The sequence below is a fragment of the Mercenaria mercenaria genome, chromosome 18 (assembly GCF_021730395.1).
Source record: "Mercenaria mercenaria strain notata chromosome 18, MADL_Memer_1, whole genome shotgun sequence".
Classification (NCBI taxonomy): Eukaryota; Metazoa; Mollusca; class Bivalvia; order Venerida; family Veneridae; genus Mercenaria; species Mercenaria mercenaria.
This window is the reverse complement of record NC_069378.1, coordinates 18741886-18759833: the sequence shown is the minus strand read 5'-3', so window position 1 is coordinate 18759833 and position 17948 is coordinate 18741886. Positions and strand designations below refer to the sequence as shown.

The window sequence follows — 17948 nt, the reverse complement described above, 5'->3', positions numbered from 1 at the left end:
TACGCAATTTCCGTAGAGTATATGCCAAAAAGTCAAAATAATTTTGATGCCAAAAGTGAATCACTGTCACGGCCAATGAGACCTAGACGACAGAGACCCGTAAAGAGACGTGGTTGCAAGAAGGCGCCCTTAAAAGGGCGGTAAGTGCTGCAAGCCGCTGTTGTCGTCGCTGGTGTCCGCCGCTCCGCCGCGTAGAGGTGTTGTGCCTCTTCCCGCTTGCCCCCCACGTTGAGCGTGGAGTTTGAGCAGCTCGGGGGCTTCTCCGCATGCCATCTGTTTCTGCAGGCCGTCTGAGCAGCAAGCCAACAGCCAAGTACGTAGCTCCTTTCACAAACAGTCTCTTTTAGGGCCACTCCCTCCGGATTAGTCAGGACACCGACAGTTGCATATTGGCTCTACATCTGGCGATGCCCTGTGCCTTCTCCGCGACGTGCACGCTCCGGAGGGAAGAAGAAGAAGTACTGAAGGCATGAGTGTAACGTTCCTTTATACTTTCTTTTTTAACTGCAAGCTGCAGAACAGTTAACAGTTTGCAGTTCGAAATTCGACTCGTGAACGACGTCCTGTGAACCGTAGACCAGTTTGCAGTTCGCAATTCGAGTAGGAAACCGCGAACTGCAGAATAGCCGTCAGTTTGAAATTCTAACAGAGGGGAGAGGGTGCAGATCCATAACCTCTATTAAGCAACCACTTACTAAGTACTAAAATTATAATAGTAACATTCCTTTCTTTTTCATTTTGAATCGTAAACTGCAGACCAGTTTGCAGTTCGTATTTCGAATGGTAAACTGTGAGATGCAGACTGGCCGACAGTGTGCAATTCTAACGGGAAATCGCAGTCACATTACCTCTATATAGCAACGACTTACTTAATACTAAAATCTTAAGAGTAACATTCCTATATACTTTCATTTTGAATTGCAAACTGCAGAATTCGGAATCAGGGACTGCGATCTCTAGACTAGCCGGCATTTCGCAATTCTAATGAGGGGAGGTAGGGGTGCAGACCAATTACCTCTATTTAGCAACCATGTACTAAGTGCTAAAATTATAGGAGTAACACTCCTAGTACTTACATTTTGAATAGTGAACTGCAGACCAGTTTGCAGTTCGCAATTCAAATCGACAACTGCGAACTGCACACTAGCCGGCAGTTCGCAGTTCTTTTGGGGAAGTGCAGACCTATTTCAATCTTGAAATGTAGAGAATAGCAATGTTCGCAAATCGATCTTCATAACATAAAAGGATGCACGATAAACAGGTTCTCACCTCTTTTAAGCAACCATTTACTAAGTACTGCACCTGGTACAGGTTCAGCTCTATGTAAATTTTCTGCCATGGATTGTCAATTGGCTTTAAAATTACAGTCCTATATATTTTCATTTTGAATCGCGAAATGTAGACTAGTTTGCAGTTTGAAATTCAAATCGTGAACTGCTGACCAATCGGTAGTTTGCTATTTTATGCCCAGCCTATGACCTTTGAACTGTCAGCTGCATTCTAGTCTGCAGTTCGCAATTCAAATAGAAAAGTGCTGATTAGAGTGCACTTTGAATTTGAATCATGAACTACAAACCAGTTTGCAGTTCGCAATTCGATTCCCAAGCTATGACCTTCAGGTTGTGAAATACATTCAAGCTGCAGTTCGCAGGAAAGTGCCGAATAGGCTGCATTCCGAAATTTGAATTGTGAACTTCACACCAGTTTGCAGTTCGCAATTCGATTTCAAAGCTATGACCTTCGATTTGTGAAATGCATTCTAGTCCGCGGTTCGCAGGGCAGAGCTGATCAGACTGCACTTTGAAATTTGAATCGTGAACTGCAGACTAGTTTGCAATTCGCAATTCGAATCGCGAACTGCAGACCAGTCTGCAGTTTGCAATTCGATCCCGAAGTGACCTTCGAATTGTGAAATGCATTCTAGTCCGCAGTTCGCAGGGCAGTGCTCATCAGACTGCACTTTGAAATTTGAATCGTGAACTGCAGACCAGTTTGCAGTTAGCAATTTGAATCGCGAACTGCAGACCAGTTTGCAGTTCGCGATTGGAATCGCAAACTGCGAACTGCAGACCAACTTAACTCACAAGGAGGGAAATATTTGGACTCCGCTGTCTGCTTCAACAATAATATGGCAAGAAATTTATTGACAGTAACGATTATTTCATTTTTATTCTGCATACATTAATGCATTGTCAATACTAGGAAGAATCAATGAAAATTTGCCCTTATTGTACTGAACATGCCAAATGTTGTGGTCGATCCCATTAGTGTGTATAGGACAGTGTTGATTTAAAAACCACCTTTCTACAGCTTGCACAAATAGGCAAAAACTATTTTCACGTTAATGTGTACGTAAATTACATTTTCAAGCACCAGACACTAACTAACCCGAAACAATAGCCTTGTTTGTACTATATTTCCTCGACTAGCCAAGTCACTTGCGAACAAGGGACATAATCGTATATGTCATTAATGAAAATAAAAGGAATTGTCTCCCTTACACCATTTAGCCAAAAAACTGTCAATGTTTAAAGGGAGATAATTAATGAAAATGTTAAGAGCTGACGAAAACCGAGTGTTTTCCCTTACATTGCCGAGGACTGTCCCTCTTTTTTTCGTAGACTAGCAGACGGAAGATGTTGGTTACCATCAGAAATCAATTTAGTCAATATATTTATTTCATTGTAGATCTATATACATAAACGTGCGTTACTACAACAATATGATATATTTCAATGATTGAGAAGTAGTTCAAAAGACATTTTTAAATCTCTGTCCCGGCAACTGATCTGACATCAAAATTTTAGGAAGTATGCATATTATTAACTTTATCGTGAATTAATGTTTCTGACAATGCGCCGAATTTTACTCATTTTATGTTTCGTTTTTACTTCTAAAATCACAAACACTGATAAAGGATGTCCACATAGGCTTTATTATAAAATTTATTAGTATCAATTCGTACTGGAATAAAATATACAATTATAACTTATCGGTCCAGTGACAGAGACATAAAGCCAGTCTATACTAATTTCCTATCTGATAAGCTGTTGTAATAAAAAAGCCTTGAGGGCATAAATGGACGGATACGATTGGCTGAAAGGTTTTAGCACGCCTTTATTGTGACGGTGTACACAAACTCGTTGATGACTGATAAAATTTCGGCAAGACATCATTGCATTTACATCAGCTAAAATTTCGCAAGTTGTTGTTTTCGGACACTAACAAGTTTTTGGAAAAGTTTCGAAAGTTTTAAGCTTTGGACTGTTAAACTTGATAACGCCGATTTAAAGGACATCACATCTTAAGTGTGTAAAGAAAACACTATTTCTATAGGGAAACAGCTTAACACACACACCGCTTGGGGCGGATAACTTTACAAAATGTAAGTTGATTTAATTTTACTGTCAGTTTTTTCTCATGTGACTTGTTATCTATTTGTCTATGTCTTTGTGTAATGTAGTTTTTTGGCAAATTTGGTACATATGAAAATGTGAAACTGAGAAAGAGTCTGTTTACATTAAATGACCCATGACCGCGAGATGTTGGTCTCAACATGTACATTGTAGATATAAATATTGTAACTCAAGCTTAAAATGCGTGTGTATCTGAAAAAAAATATATATATACGCCATTGTCACTCAACGATCATTTTGTCTTTCCGCAAAAGTAAAACATCTATATTTTTTTATTTCGAATAACATGTAATTGAAGTTGTGAATTTATAAATATTTTCGGTTGTTCAACTACAAAATATGCTGGAAAGATGAAAGTTATCCTCTTTGTGCTTAAGTTATCACTATATTCAAAGATAAATGTGTAAAACAAATATATTTTATATTTCTTATAAAAAAAAACATTTTCACTCAGTCTTCATGATATATTTCGACTAAAACAGCTGGGAAAGCCGGGAAAGTTGTTTTATTTAGTATGTTCAGATTTTTTAACAATATGTCAAGGAATTAATTTTCGCAAGTCAAATCCCTATTGTGGCACATGGCTTTGTTAACCAATTTATACATATTGATTTTCAATGAAACATTAATTATACCTATTTAAAAATGTATGTATATAACACATTTACAGTTTGCTTTAGAAATCCTGATTGTATTCCTTTGGTAATATCGTATGCGGAAACGCAATGTTTTCGCTGCTACCAAGTATTTTGAATAAGGCCAAACTTAGTAATATTTGTATCCCGTCCATGATTTCGCTGCTAACATTAACTACCAAGTTTTTTTAATAAGGCCAAACTTAGAAATATTTGTATCCCGTCCAGTGGCCATTAAAGGCTGTAATCATAAATTGAAAATAAAAGCTGGATATATAGGAAATACTTTATACAGTTCTTTTTGTACAGATATTTAGAATATCACATCAGTCCATGCCTCCTGTATCTTAATAGTGCCATAAACAGCTCTGTAAATTTTATCTTTGGTCCGATTGTAAATATCAACACTAACGGTGAATAAGATTCTTTTAGAAACACACACACACATCTTTAAAAGTAATATTGCTATAATATTTCTGGTCCAATATTTTGGGTAGGGGCAATTTCTGTGGGTAGGTAGCGGGAGGGCAAGCCAGTAAAACTTTATTTGAGGTCTAAAACGACACAGTTTATAAAAATGTTACAGACGATTTTTTTTAAGTAACAACCTTTGTCTAATTTCTGATTTTTATGTATAAAAATGGGTTTGAGAATAAAATTATCCAGAAATGGAAAATTATTTCTGTCTGTCAGTAATGATTAATAATTGCACATCATAAAAATTAATATTTATTAAAGTCTTGATATGTAATGGATACATTAGGATGTACAATCAGTCAAATTTGACAGCCCGTGCGTTTAAGTCACTGTCAATAAAACGAAACCAAAAAAACTTTAATTGAATTTGCATAGCCCCAGTCATTAACATTCTGAACATCTCTTGGGGTCAATAAATGCATGATACATGCATGGGCCAGCGTTCGCGTTTTCTTTGTTCACGTCCAAATGACCTAGTGACCACTGGTGCATTTTAGCTTTTTTTCTGATGAAATTCAAGCATTAGTGCAGAAATAAAGGCATTCAAATTTCTATATTCAGCACACGCTGCAAGATTCATATTTAGAACGAAATAAATGGTTGGTGTAAAACTTAATTAAACACGAAAGCATCCAACTGTAACTTACTGAATGTGAAGGTAAAAAACAAAATGCATTCATTCACACATAACAAAATTGTAGATTTTACATTAGACTTCAAGTCTAATATAGATAATAAAAACGCACAACCTATCTTCTAAATTAATTTTGACACTAAAAGCCCCTGTATTTAATAGCATTTCGCAATAATCATCAAGGGGCTGCTTAGCAACGCTTTTTAGATTTTATAACTGCACTAATTCATAGTATGCAACTGGGCGAATTACGTAATCCCACACCAGATTTTGTTTATTCAATATAGCGGAACCCCTCTGGGATATATAGTTCGGAATCAGCAGGTGCTCCTTTCAAATGTTGCACATTATTATGTCACAAAGGATGCCGATAACAATTAGGTGATGTCTAAATGCGTGACATCAGACACCGTTATAATTGGCATAATTATGTTATTTTAGATTATCTAAGAAGATCTAAGTATCTGACGTTTGACACAGTGTTAATATTTAAATAAAAGCCATATGTGTATCATATAAGTTGACTTGTTAGAAATTTCTTTGCTACACGGAAAGTATTCCACAGCTATAAATCCTCCAGTATGTGTATATTAAATTTTATATGCCGCATATTCAAGACTTCGTGGTTCATGTTTTATCTATTTGATATACTGACCTTGTTGTACTAATAGACATTTTCTGTCGTCTGCTACAACAGCACTTCCGGTGTCTTATCAAATTCATGTATGTTGTCGTCTGTAGAAAAGACCAAACATTCACTTATAATCACGATTTTTGCTGTCAGTTACACGGAAAATTATTTTATGATGTATTGTATCTTTCAAAAGATCAGAAACCATTTTAAGGATAGAAACAGCTTTACTCTCAATATTAAAATTAATATTCATCTTTCTGTAATTAATTGCCCCTTGTCAAACATTATTAAAAAGATTGATTACTTTGTCACCGAGTCTTAATTTGTCAGTAGTTACTTCTTTTTCGGATATGAATTATAAATTTTTATTCTATAAGCAAAGAAAATTTAGTCTTGGAATCATTGAAAATATGGCCAATAAGAACATATTCTGTGTATTAAATTTTGTTTGTCCTTCGTATATGTAGTAGCAGTGACATTTCGATGTAGCTTTGGGTAATTAAGTGGAAAATATTGAATTGATGACAGGCGGTACAAAATGTCAACTAGCTACTTAAAATCTTACTCATTATGCAGTATCCATATAAGGAAATAGGGACATAAATGTACAGTTTACTATAGATAAGTACAGACATAAGTTTTTTTCCGATTGAAGGAAGTGATTGTGTAATACAACTGTTTTGAAGAAAACGAAAATATAATATGAGAGTAAAACAAACAAAAACATACATAATGTATTGTTTTGCAGTTTAAATAACCAAGTACTTCGTTTATGCAGATTCATAGCTTCATTTTTTTTTTGAAGTTTTATTATACAATTGTTTGCTTGCTTTTTTTTTTGTCACATTGTTAAAGTATAAATTCAGTCTTACTGAACGACGCAAATTTGTTTTTTCTTTTCAAGGAAAAAGAGACGAGAAGTAGTTATTTTATGTTCTCTATTACAATGCATGTGTGCGATGACTGACCCTTGTTGAAACTTGATATAAGCTTAAAGCCCATAAATTACAATAAAACACTGGCAGCCATTGATACTTCGACCGGTTAGGGAATTTGAGCCATGTGATTTTCGAACTTTAATATTGCAGTCAAATCATTCCGTCTGTTTGACTTTTGACAAAATTTAATTACTACAGTTTAACACGAACTTGATTAAATACCTCCGAAGTAGATAAAACGAGTTTGAGAATTTTAATATTGACTTTTTTTTATCTTATAAACATTTTGAAATTGTTACAAGGAGCTTTAATATGACCTTCTAATTCAATTTCTGTTTTGTCAGCAAATTTATTAATCATTGTTTATGCAAAACTGATTGGACCGATATACCTTCCTCTTTTTTAATCGCAAATAATGCATGATACGACAAAAAAGTACTTCATTTCATTAGGTTGACCAAAACTGATAGAATTAAATGTACATTATAAATAAATAAAATCATGATACTTCTTTAACGCGCATAACTTGAATAAGTTCTGATCTCAAGAGAGCCACAAGGAACGCAGCAATTTTCTGCACGAAGAGTTACCTTTCTTGCCGTAAGCCAGAATCCGGCTATCGGATATAATCATGTTATTTACAAGAATTAGATATGTATCTGAGCTGCCAACTGGTGGTGAAATTGTGAAATGTAATTCAAAACAGATCTTATCAGCATGGAAATAACGGGATATTGAGGCAAAGTCATGGACATGGCTCGTTTCACGCGTCTGGGCAATCAGCGTCAACAAAAAATAGACTGTTGTCTAAACTAAAAATAAAGTAGAGCATTAAGAGATAAATTTAGCGTTTGGAGGAATTTTGCTGAACTCATTTTTCCTTACATTTGGGCTCTAAACCAGCTGCTTAGAATGATTATATGCATTCTTCAATTATTCAATGTTCTGAGCCAGCCAACTAGAGAGAGATCTTTAATAGCCACGAGCTCAGGCTTTTCACTGCCCCAATTTTTCCATCTAATTTTGAAATAAATTTCATACTTCAGAAAGTTAGGACATTTCAGACTTAGTACAGTTCAGGTTTAACTTGTCCTTACTTCAGTTCTGTTACAAGACTAAATTATATACCATTTTCATATTTACACGTTATTTTCAAACGGGTACAATCAGATATTTTATTATTTTGTATATCGTGTGGTATACCATACATACCCAAGTGGATTACGTACATAAATGACATGTTTATCATAGTCTGGAACGCTTGTTTTAATTTATGTCCAGTCACGGTCTTTACGACATGTGAACCATCTGGTCCGACTTTTATGCAGCATGTTTTCCGAAAATAGAGCAGTCTGAAAGTATGGACAGTTTTATAAGCGAATAATGCAGTCTTGTCTGATAGGTCGCGTAATAAAGTAATAAAATCTATCAGTATTCACCAAGACTCTATTTCATATATTAGTGTGCTTAAATAAACCATAAATTGACTAGATCTGAAGTTCATGTCCAATTTTATAAAGTGTTTAGCAAACGTAATATCAACATAATAAATTGTAATGTATGTAAAATCTGTAAATAAAATTTTTATCAGTATGTACCTAGTACGTTAGGTAAATATACATAGCGACTTAAACATTTTATCTGTCCGAGCTGTCCTGTATGTATTGATTTTACCCTTTTCACATTCTAAAACACTGGGTTCCTATCTATGTTTAAGATCCCTGCAATTTAAACATTGAATATAGACATTGTCTATAGTTAAGAGGTTTGAAAAATTATTTTGGTTGTTGTTCAAAGATATTTGAAATGTTATCTTGGTTTGTAGAAATTTCTCGTCTTCCGCAAGCAGTTTCAGTAATATGAGCCGTGCCATGGGAAAACCAACATAGTGGCTTTGTGACCAGCATGGATCCAGACCAGCCTGCGCATCCCCGCAGTCTGGTCAGGATCCATGCTGTTCGCTAACAGTTTCTCTAATTGCAATAGGCTTTGAAAGCGAACAGCATGGATCCTGACCAGACTGCGCGGATGCGCAGGCTGGTCTGGATCCATGCTGGTCGCAAACCCACTATGTTGATTTTCCCATGGCGCGACTCATATGTATTCTTCTGAAGCCGTTGCCTAAACATGTCTTCTTGAAGTTACTATACACATGAAACTAAAACAAACGGCACACATGCATTATTTGCACGCCGAATGTTCAATGGGTTATTTTATTTTTGGTCACGTGAACTATTAATACATGTACATAGTTACATACTGATTCTGAGATGTAATTATTCTACTAGAGTTTAGCAGTGTTCCCTTTAACAGGTTACAGAATGTCCTGTCCGAAAATACTACATCTTGAAAGTTATAAATACCCGGAGAGGCCAAATGGGTTAAATTACGCTTTCTTACTTTTCTTCTTTCCTCTTTTGGGTGTTGTAAGCGATGACGTTATTTACAAATTGATCTTAGACAGCTTTCTTCTCTTCATTGAATGATTCTGAAAACGAATTTAACCCGTTCAGCCTCGTTTTAAATTAGTATATCTATTTTTAGAAAATGACATTCCGTTTACAACACCCTAATTCTCGTCTATCTTTCTTTTCTGTACAGGGTGAGCGCTATCCTGGGATCCATCCCTGGCTTTAAGAAGCTGAGAGGGTCGAGAAATGATGATTGGATTGACCGAATGAGTCATGTATACACCGTTATTCTCCTTATTATATTCGCCGTCGTCGTGAGTACTTCACAATTCGTCGGCAACCCAATACATTGCTGGCATCCGGCAGAATTCAAGGGGTGGTATGAAAAGTATGCGGAATACTACTGCTGGATTTCGAACACTTACTTCGTCTCATTTTCTGAAACATTACCTGTGGACATTGGTGAAAGAAAGGACAGAGAAATTTCCTACTATCAGTGGGTGCCATTAATTCTGGCATTTCAGGCGCTTCTCTTCAAAATGCCAAATGTAATTTGGAAAATGCTTCATCCAAACTGCGGTATAAATCTAAGCAAGATCGTAGATATGGCCGAGAAGACGCAGCTCACGTCTCCTTCCTCCAGGCAAGAGCTCATCGAAAATCTCGCCAAACACATTGATAAATGGTTGGACACTGAACGTAACTATAGCTGGAATCGGTATACGGCAATGCGAGAACGCGCGAGCAAGGTTTGCTGTATATTCTGCAGTAAGAGGAGTGGCACATACCTTTCAGCCCTTTTCCTTTTCATAAAGATTGTCTATGTCGCCAACGTTATTGGACAGTTTTATCTTCTGAATGCTTTCATGGCAACAGATTACAATGTTTACGGTTTCGAAGTTTTACATGGTCTGCAGACGAACACACCTTGGCGAGAAAGTCCGAGATTCCCGCGCGTCACGTTTTGCGACTTCGAGATCCGTCAGCTGCAGAATGTTCAACGTTTCACCATTCAGTGCGTTTTACCAATTAACCTCTTTAATGAAAAGATTTTCATATTCTTATGGTTCTGGTTTTTCCTGATCGCCGCGCTCGCCGTCTACAACCTTCTTCAATGGTGTTACACGATTGTTATGAAGAGAAACCGTGTAAATTACGTCAAGAAATATCTAAAAATAACTGACCAATTGCAAAACGGATTTGACAAGAAACTGTGCCACCGATTCGCTGACAATTATTTGAGAGAAGATGGAGTTTTTGTTTTAAGGGTTATAACGAGAAATTCAACAGACTTGGTGACAACCGATTTGGTAACGCAGATGTGGAGAAATTTTCAAGATAAGCAGAATCGGCGCATGCCCAACAACGACGATACATTGAGACCAAATGAAATGAAACCAACAAATGAAGAAAAGCTGCCTTTGCCCGTGGACTGATTACATACAATAGTATTTTAAGTTCTTGAAATTTGATAACACTTCCAGAGTGGCTGATTTTTCTAGGATGATCTTGCCAAAACGTTTTAGGAAGCTAGTAAAAGGAACTTGGGAACAAGACTTTAGTAATCATTGTGCAAGTTATATAGGTCTTGATCTGCACAATCGAGTTACGACAATTTGAATCGTCATGTCAGAAAATACTTAGGGTTTCAAGTGCAGGTCCGTGAGGTAACAGAGTAGTGTAACGATGTTACAAATGCTTTTTGTAATAGTTGGTAAGAACGTATGGCAAACAACCTGTTTTAAAATAAACCATGATCATTTACAGAAGAAAAATAGTAGACAAACAAACATTGATCTCAACAAAATGTTGTGATTTGATTTTATTCTTCGCGTTAAAGTAATGTTTATACTTGCTGCCAAAATTGCTTTTGAAAAATATAGAAAGTGGCGAGAATTTATACTGAAAATAATCTGATATTTTATTGAGTCTAGGTCCTTCACTGTGTTACTTTGGTATTAAAATACATATCTTCAGTAAAGAACGTCTTTCTTCGGTATGGGAGTGTCATGTTGTCAGAATTTTCCAAATTACGTTACCATTATTACGTTACCATAAAAACATTACTGTGATTTTAATTTTATTTTAAAAGAGCATGACGGCAATTTCATTTCATTGAGTTATATTTTACTTAGATGGTTTTAATCAAACGCATTTATATCTACAAATAGTTTTAAATAAGCTTTATCTGTTCGTCATCCGGGCATTTATTTCAAAGCATTTTTTAAAACATAACAGGTATTAATTGTTTTATTTTTCAAATATATTTTCAAAAAGCTTGCCATGTGAAACTGATCCATTTTCGACTTACGCTTTATCGTAAGAAAGATAAACAAGTCATTTATTCCTGCATTTTAATTAAAATATTTATAGCAAAAATGTGATTCTTTCACCATATTGATAATCATGCGCATTTAACTATATATATAATAGCATTTTAAATGTTTTAAATTTATTGCCAGTTTTAAATGTGATGTTTTTTCTAGAGATTCTGAATGGTTTTGTGATATATTTTGTGCCAGTTGAGGTAGTGTTAAAGGGAAAGAGATGGGAGTATTAGAGGAGATGTCTGAATGCGATCAGTGTCAAGTTAAAAAAATAATTTTTTTTTCTGTCAAGTACAGATATGTTAGAGATACTATTGCTGTTGATGTAGGCATATTTAGGACTTGAAGAATAGCCTTTTCATAATTCAAAAAGGTAGAAATGTCCGAAGGACTGGGCTAACATGCAAATACATTTTTTACTGCTATCTTTCAGCATGTACATGTAGACTGTTTAAAGCACTTGTAAAGGTGATTTAAAGTATATTTACCTGCGTTGTTTTTTTTTCTTCTAAAATTCGAAAATATTATATACGAAAGTTATTGACTTTGTTAAAATCTTTTCGAAAGAAATGCACTAGAACAGGTTATATAACATATTTTGTTGTCGTGTTGTGACCCCTATTTCTTGAGCAAATGAACAAAAGTGTACGATTGCAATATATGTTGCTATATATAGACTGCGTGTTATTTGTCTGGTGTCAGGGTTATACATGTATAATAGCATTTTTTTTTTGTCTTTATAAGACATCATGCTTGTTATGGATCTTTTTGTCAACGTAACCGTGGTGCTGTAAATTACTACATAATGTTGTCATTTTTGCTTGTTCGCGTTTTTGTAAATAAAACAGATTTTGTTATGTTATAATCACCGCTGTACTTAGATCACAGAGCAAAAAGAGACCCTTAAGGATATATGAGCCGCGCCATGAGAAAACCAACATAGTGGCTTTGTGACCTGCATGGATCAGACCAGCCTGCGCATCTGCGCAGTCTGGTCAGCATCCATGCTGTTCGTTTTCAAAGCCTATTGCAATTAGAGAAACCGTTAGCGAACAGCATGGATCATGACCAGACTGCGCGGATGCTCAGGCTGGTCTTTATCCATGCTGGTCGCAAAGCCACTATGTTGGTTTTCTTATGGTGCGGCTCATATATTGTCAATCCTGTATACGGTTATCTCCATTAAGAAGCCACTTGTCTTAAGCAGTCACATAAGCTGTTTTTGATTTTTATAATTTCAGAGCAAATTGACCTGATTAAAGAAGAACCTGTCTTAAAAGGCCACTTTTGCTATCGTCCTTGACTGGCTGCTTAATATAGCCTATATTACTAGGGTTGACTGTATTCGCTTTTTTGCACTATTTCATAGACTTATGTTTCAGTCATAGCTCATTAGTACATTTAATGCATGTGTATTAATAGTATTATCCTAGATAAATTAATTCATACGTAGGTAATCATTTTTTTTTATTTCATGTTGTTTTTTTTTTTATTTCCCCCAGGTTAGGATTTTTTGTTATTTTAATAATTTCAAAAAAAGTTCCAAACATTCCTTTGGGATTGGACCAATACATTCATCGATTCAACCATTCAGCCAGGTAAGGCCAAAAATATATTTGTTTCTGGTTCCCATTTTTATGCCGGACGGTACGTCGGTGTTTGACGTCGGAAAATCATTTCACGCACGTTAAGGGCGTAATAGCTAATTTCATACGAAAGGTGCAACTTGGTCTTATAAAATAGATACCAGAAGCATAATTTTGTATTGGCCTTTCTGTCTTATAATCATTTTAAAATTCGTTGTGACATGATACATAGTTTGTGACATGATACATAGTTTGTGACATGATACATAGTTAGACTAGATACGTAGTATCATATGTTGATAACAGTAACCTTTGTGATTTTATGAAAAATATACAACAGTGTTAAGACTTTGTCAGAATATTTTATTAAAAAAATGTCAATAGTTTTTGTTTGTTGTTGTTGTGTGACCGAGACCTTATGGTTTCCGCAGAAATCCATTAAACCCTATTTGTTCATCTGCCATCAACCATTTAAGCAAGCTAGAATGAATTTGACGGAATAACTTGAATAACAATACCTTTAACCTGCTGGTGGCAACTGACCCTGCCTTTGCGACCAGTGCAGACCAAGATCAGCCTGCACATCCGTGCAGTCTGATCATGGTCTGCACTGTTCGCCATTCAGTTATTAAATTTTCAGTAAACACCCCTTCAAATAATAAATGGTGTTGTCCAAATTGAATGATGGACCAGTCCATTATAGAAATTTAGGAAGCTAAACAGGGAAGGTTGGTAGTAAAATTTGTAAAAAGATCATTTGGAAGCATAGAATGCAACCAAGCAGAATAATAGCAGAGTCTTTTCATGAGAGGTAATGAAATGTGCAACACCTATCACGTCCCCTAGCCCCGGCCGAAGCGGAACTCTATTACACAGATATTGAAAGGGCTCCATGATCTCAAATGACTAGAAAATATAACAGTACTGAATCCAAGTACAGGGATACTTTACACAGCCGCCACACGGCATGCACTTAAAGACTGCTGTGTTGTGATAGTTAATAAAATTTGTAAAAAGATCTTTTGGTAGTTGTATCCAGCTACTCGGCTGGGCCTGAAACAGAGTCCGTGAGGTGATGCCTTGACCATAAATTTGAAACTCACCATATTGCCGAAAAGAACGGGAAAAAAACACCAAAACACAACAGTTTTCTACCAAACTCAGTTTACGGTTGCTTATAGCGTATAAGCATGTTTCTTAGTAATCTGATTAAAATCAGAAAGCGTTTCCGAAAAAAGGTCATCGTGAGTATGACACCAACGATTAAACAGTGAGATTATATATTTTAAAATAGGAAACTAAAATATTTTGCTTTCTTGAAAGTTTGTTTACTTGATATCAAATATTTTGTGCGGTCTTATGCAAATGTATAAAATAAATCCTATATATTTCGCTGAAAAGTTATTGATTGTAGGATAGCATTCATTCTAAATTAAAAGTGAATTGCGTGTACCATTTATCATTTTGAATATCAAGATCTTCACCTACATAATACCTATATTGAAAACTTCTCATTTATTCACGGATGATGCATTTGTACGTCAAAAAATAATGAGCATGACGATAACGATTTAAAAAAAGTTGTGCATTCGTCAACAGAATTTCTCCTTACCTGGATTATAACACTGCGTGTCTCTACATTTTCATTTCTTATTGCTGATAGAACTTTCAGTTCTAGTAGTCGTCTTCCTTTACTGCAAACCGCTTTACTGTACGACCATGCGATTAACACATTTAAGTAAATGATGTATGACTACCAGTAGAAAATGAGCGCTAACGACTATGAATTAGGTGACTAATTCAGTTGACAAAATAGCATACGATTTACATGTATGATAAACAGAGATCAACTACCACTCTTTATGGCTACTTAGAATAGACCCTTACCACTCTCTGTATGACTACTGAGAAGACCCCACTGCCACCGTGTATGACTACTAAACATATCACTCTGCAATTCTGTATAGCAACTAGGAAGGTTCCTTGACCACCCTGTATGACTACTTGAAATATTCCCTTACCCTGACCAGTGTATGATTACTGGGAAGACCCCAACCACTCTGTTGTGACTGCTTAGAAGATTTCCTTCCACTCTGTATGACTACTAGGAAGATTAGATTCCCTTACCACTCTGTATGGCTACTAGGAAGATTTCTTTACCATTTTGTATGACTACTTAGAAGATTCCCTTACCACTCTGTATGACTGCTAGGAAGATTCCCTTACCACTCTGTATGGCTACTAGGAAGATTCCCTTACCACTCTGTATGGCTACTAGGAAGATTCCCTTACCACTCTGTATGGCTACTAGGAAGATTCCCTTACCACTCTGTATGACTACTAGGAAGATTCCTTTACCATTTTGTATGACTACTTAGAAGATTCACTGACAACTAGGAAGATTCCTATTCCACTCTGCATGACTACTGGGAAGACCCCCTGCAATTCTCGAGGACTACTAAGATTCCCTGATAACATTGTAGGACATCTCGGAAGATTCTTGAATCACTCTTTATGACTACTGGATAAATCTTACCTTACTGTACGACCAACTTGGAAGATCTCCCTAAAACTCTAAATGACTACTTGGATTATTTCCTTACCTTTCTGACTGACTACGTGGAAAGTTCCCTTACACTCTGTATTACTACTAGGAAAATCCCCTGCCACTATGTATGACTACCTGAGCCTGCTATCATGACAACATATTACCAAACTGTTCTGACTGCCAGGTAACTTATGTTCCTAACTACAAAGTAACTCGGGTCACTTTGACTTAAGAGTATGACTTTTGCATGTCTCTACATAGTGATTTCTACAAATAAAATATTTCGTGTTTATGTTTAAAAACGACTATTTTTGTCTGCTTCATCATTCACTTTAAACATGAGCCTTCTTTTAAGAAAGTTTTTTTACCTACCTGTGTTTGTAGTTAAAAATTAGGCCAAGACGCTGTTGAAAGTGTTTGCGCTGTCTTAAGTTTCGGATCATTTGATAAATGTGGAGGCGTGTCCTTTTATGAAAGGATATATCAGTGAAAAAAAGAGATGCTTCAACGTTTGTCCTATATACCGTTTAAGGTTAAACATATTATAAATAGTGCAAAAAAATACTTGCTTTATGTTACGGCGATGCTATCGTATTGCTTACACCATAAAACAGTAAGCATAACATAAGTAAAAATATTAATTGAAAATGCATTCAACCATTGAATTTTGAAGTATCGTTTACGTTTTTTTGCATGCTGTTACATACATTATTCCAAAATACGGAGCAACGATCATTACAAAAGAGTAACTGATATATCGTTAGGAAGCCGGACTCAATTTTTGTTCATAACCTGTCGTGACGATCAAATTAAAATGCATATTGTCAACAACTTACGTGCATAGCCTATTAGCTAGTTACACGGGTATGTAAGGTATAAATAAACAACACTATGTTTACAAACCAAGGAAAAATGCTGTACGCGGCATGCATTTACGGAGCGTCTTGGATATGAAAATAATGTCGCAAAGCGTCACGAAGAAACTGAGGAATTAGCCAGGTCACGGACATGTGACATTCCTGAATGTCTGTGAAATGCTGAATCTCTGTATTGAAAGGGTTATTTTGGGATAACAAGAGGGTATAGGTGGATTTAGACTTACTGCTTTAAGAATATTTGAAGCCGTAGGAATTCGGCATGCCACTTAAACCGACATGAATGTGATCTGGCTTACCCTTGGTTTTGCTTCACAAGGCCGTAGGCTGGTGTCAATGTCCAGTAAGACTGTATAATCAAATAATAATTTCTCTATAAATCTTTACAATTTTAAAATATATGTATTTCTCATTAAACTGAAAAAGAAAAAAATGTGTTAGTCGAGTGTAATATCGTATTACCACAAGCTACGGATTGGCTGTGGTGAATTTGACGTAAACTTGTACACTCCCAACTGAGTTTTTAGTAGCAATAAACGCCTGTTGACAAAATAAATGTGTATTTACATTGATAAATGTAGGAAAATGTAATTACATAATGCAGCCGAATATGAATCTTTGCATAGTGTACGCCTTCTTGTCTATTGAAAATGCATGAAGCATGCATCACGCAATTTATTGTCGCTGGTGTCGCATTTCGGAAGTAGTTGATAGCGTCTAGTAGGCCAAACAAAATAATAACACGTGTTGGGTTAACGTGTAAATTGTGTAACCAGTAAGGCCAAGAAAAAGACACTGCAGGCTGTTTACGTGCCATGAACAATCAGTTTTCATTAAATCTAAGAAATGAATACATTGACATTATTTTACCGAAGCAATACTGGTATATTAAACAAAACAGAACAGAGCATAATGTTATTTCAGATGTGTACAATAAGTACATCATTCATCACATATACATAAATAATATAAATATAAACAAAGTCATTATATTAATTGTTACTCCTACATGTTGTTTAGGGGATGAACTGTAATTTATTATAAGTAATAAATAATCACGCAGCGGATTAAATATCTATGAAAATACAACAGTCTCACTGAAAATAGTGTACCAGTATTTTAAGTTCTTCGCGTTTAGCTGAAAACTGTATTTGAAAACGGCGGCATGTAAAACAAGGGAGAAAACTGATTAAGGTTAAACAGCTTATGAATTCTGCTCTTTCTGCAAGCGCATCAACGTAACGTACTAATTTAGACAGATAATCAAACATTTATTTCGGTTACTCACAGTTTATAGTAATATACGGCGGTATAGGTAAATTTATTACCGAGTTTTTGTAAAATAAATTGATACATTATAAAAGCTCTAGTAAGCTTTTCGTACCGACGTTTTGAAAATAGAAAAACCTAAGCTTTGCCTTACCCCAGCAAACTGTTAAACCTATAGTCCGGCTGAGCGCAATTGTG

General features: G+C 35.7%; 1 protein-coding gene across 2 annotated transcripts; it reads left to right on the top strand.

Annotated features, from left to right (window-relative positions):
• Positions 1 to 3120: 3120 nt before the first annotated feature.
• On the top strand, positions 3121 to 13444 carry LOC123539456 (innexin unc-9-like). Of its 2 annotated transcripts, XR_008368458.1 has the most exons (3): positions 3121 to 3385; positions 9336 to 13271; positions 13310 to 13444. XR_008368458.1 is itself a non-coding variant. In XM_045324091.2 (2 exons), coding segments are annotated over exons 1-2 (1248 nt in total). In that variant the 5' UTR covers positions 3121 to 3383; the 3' UTR covers positions 10582 to 13444. The 2 variants fall into 2 exon arrangements, 1 of the variants encoding a protein (XP_045180026.2); XM_045324091.2 differs by having other exon boundaries at positions 9336 to 13444.
• The last annotated feature ends 4504 nt before the right edge of the window (positions 13445 to 17948 follow it).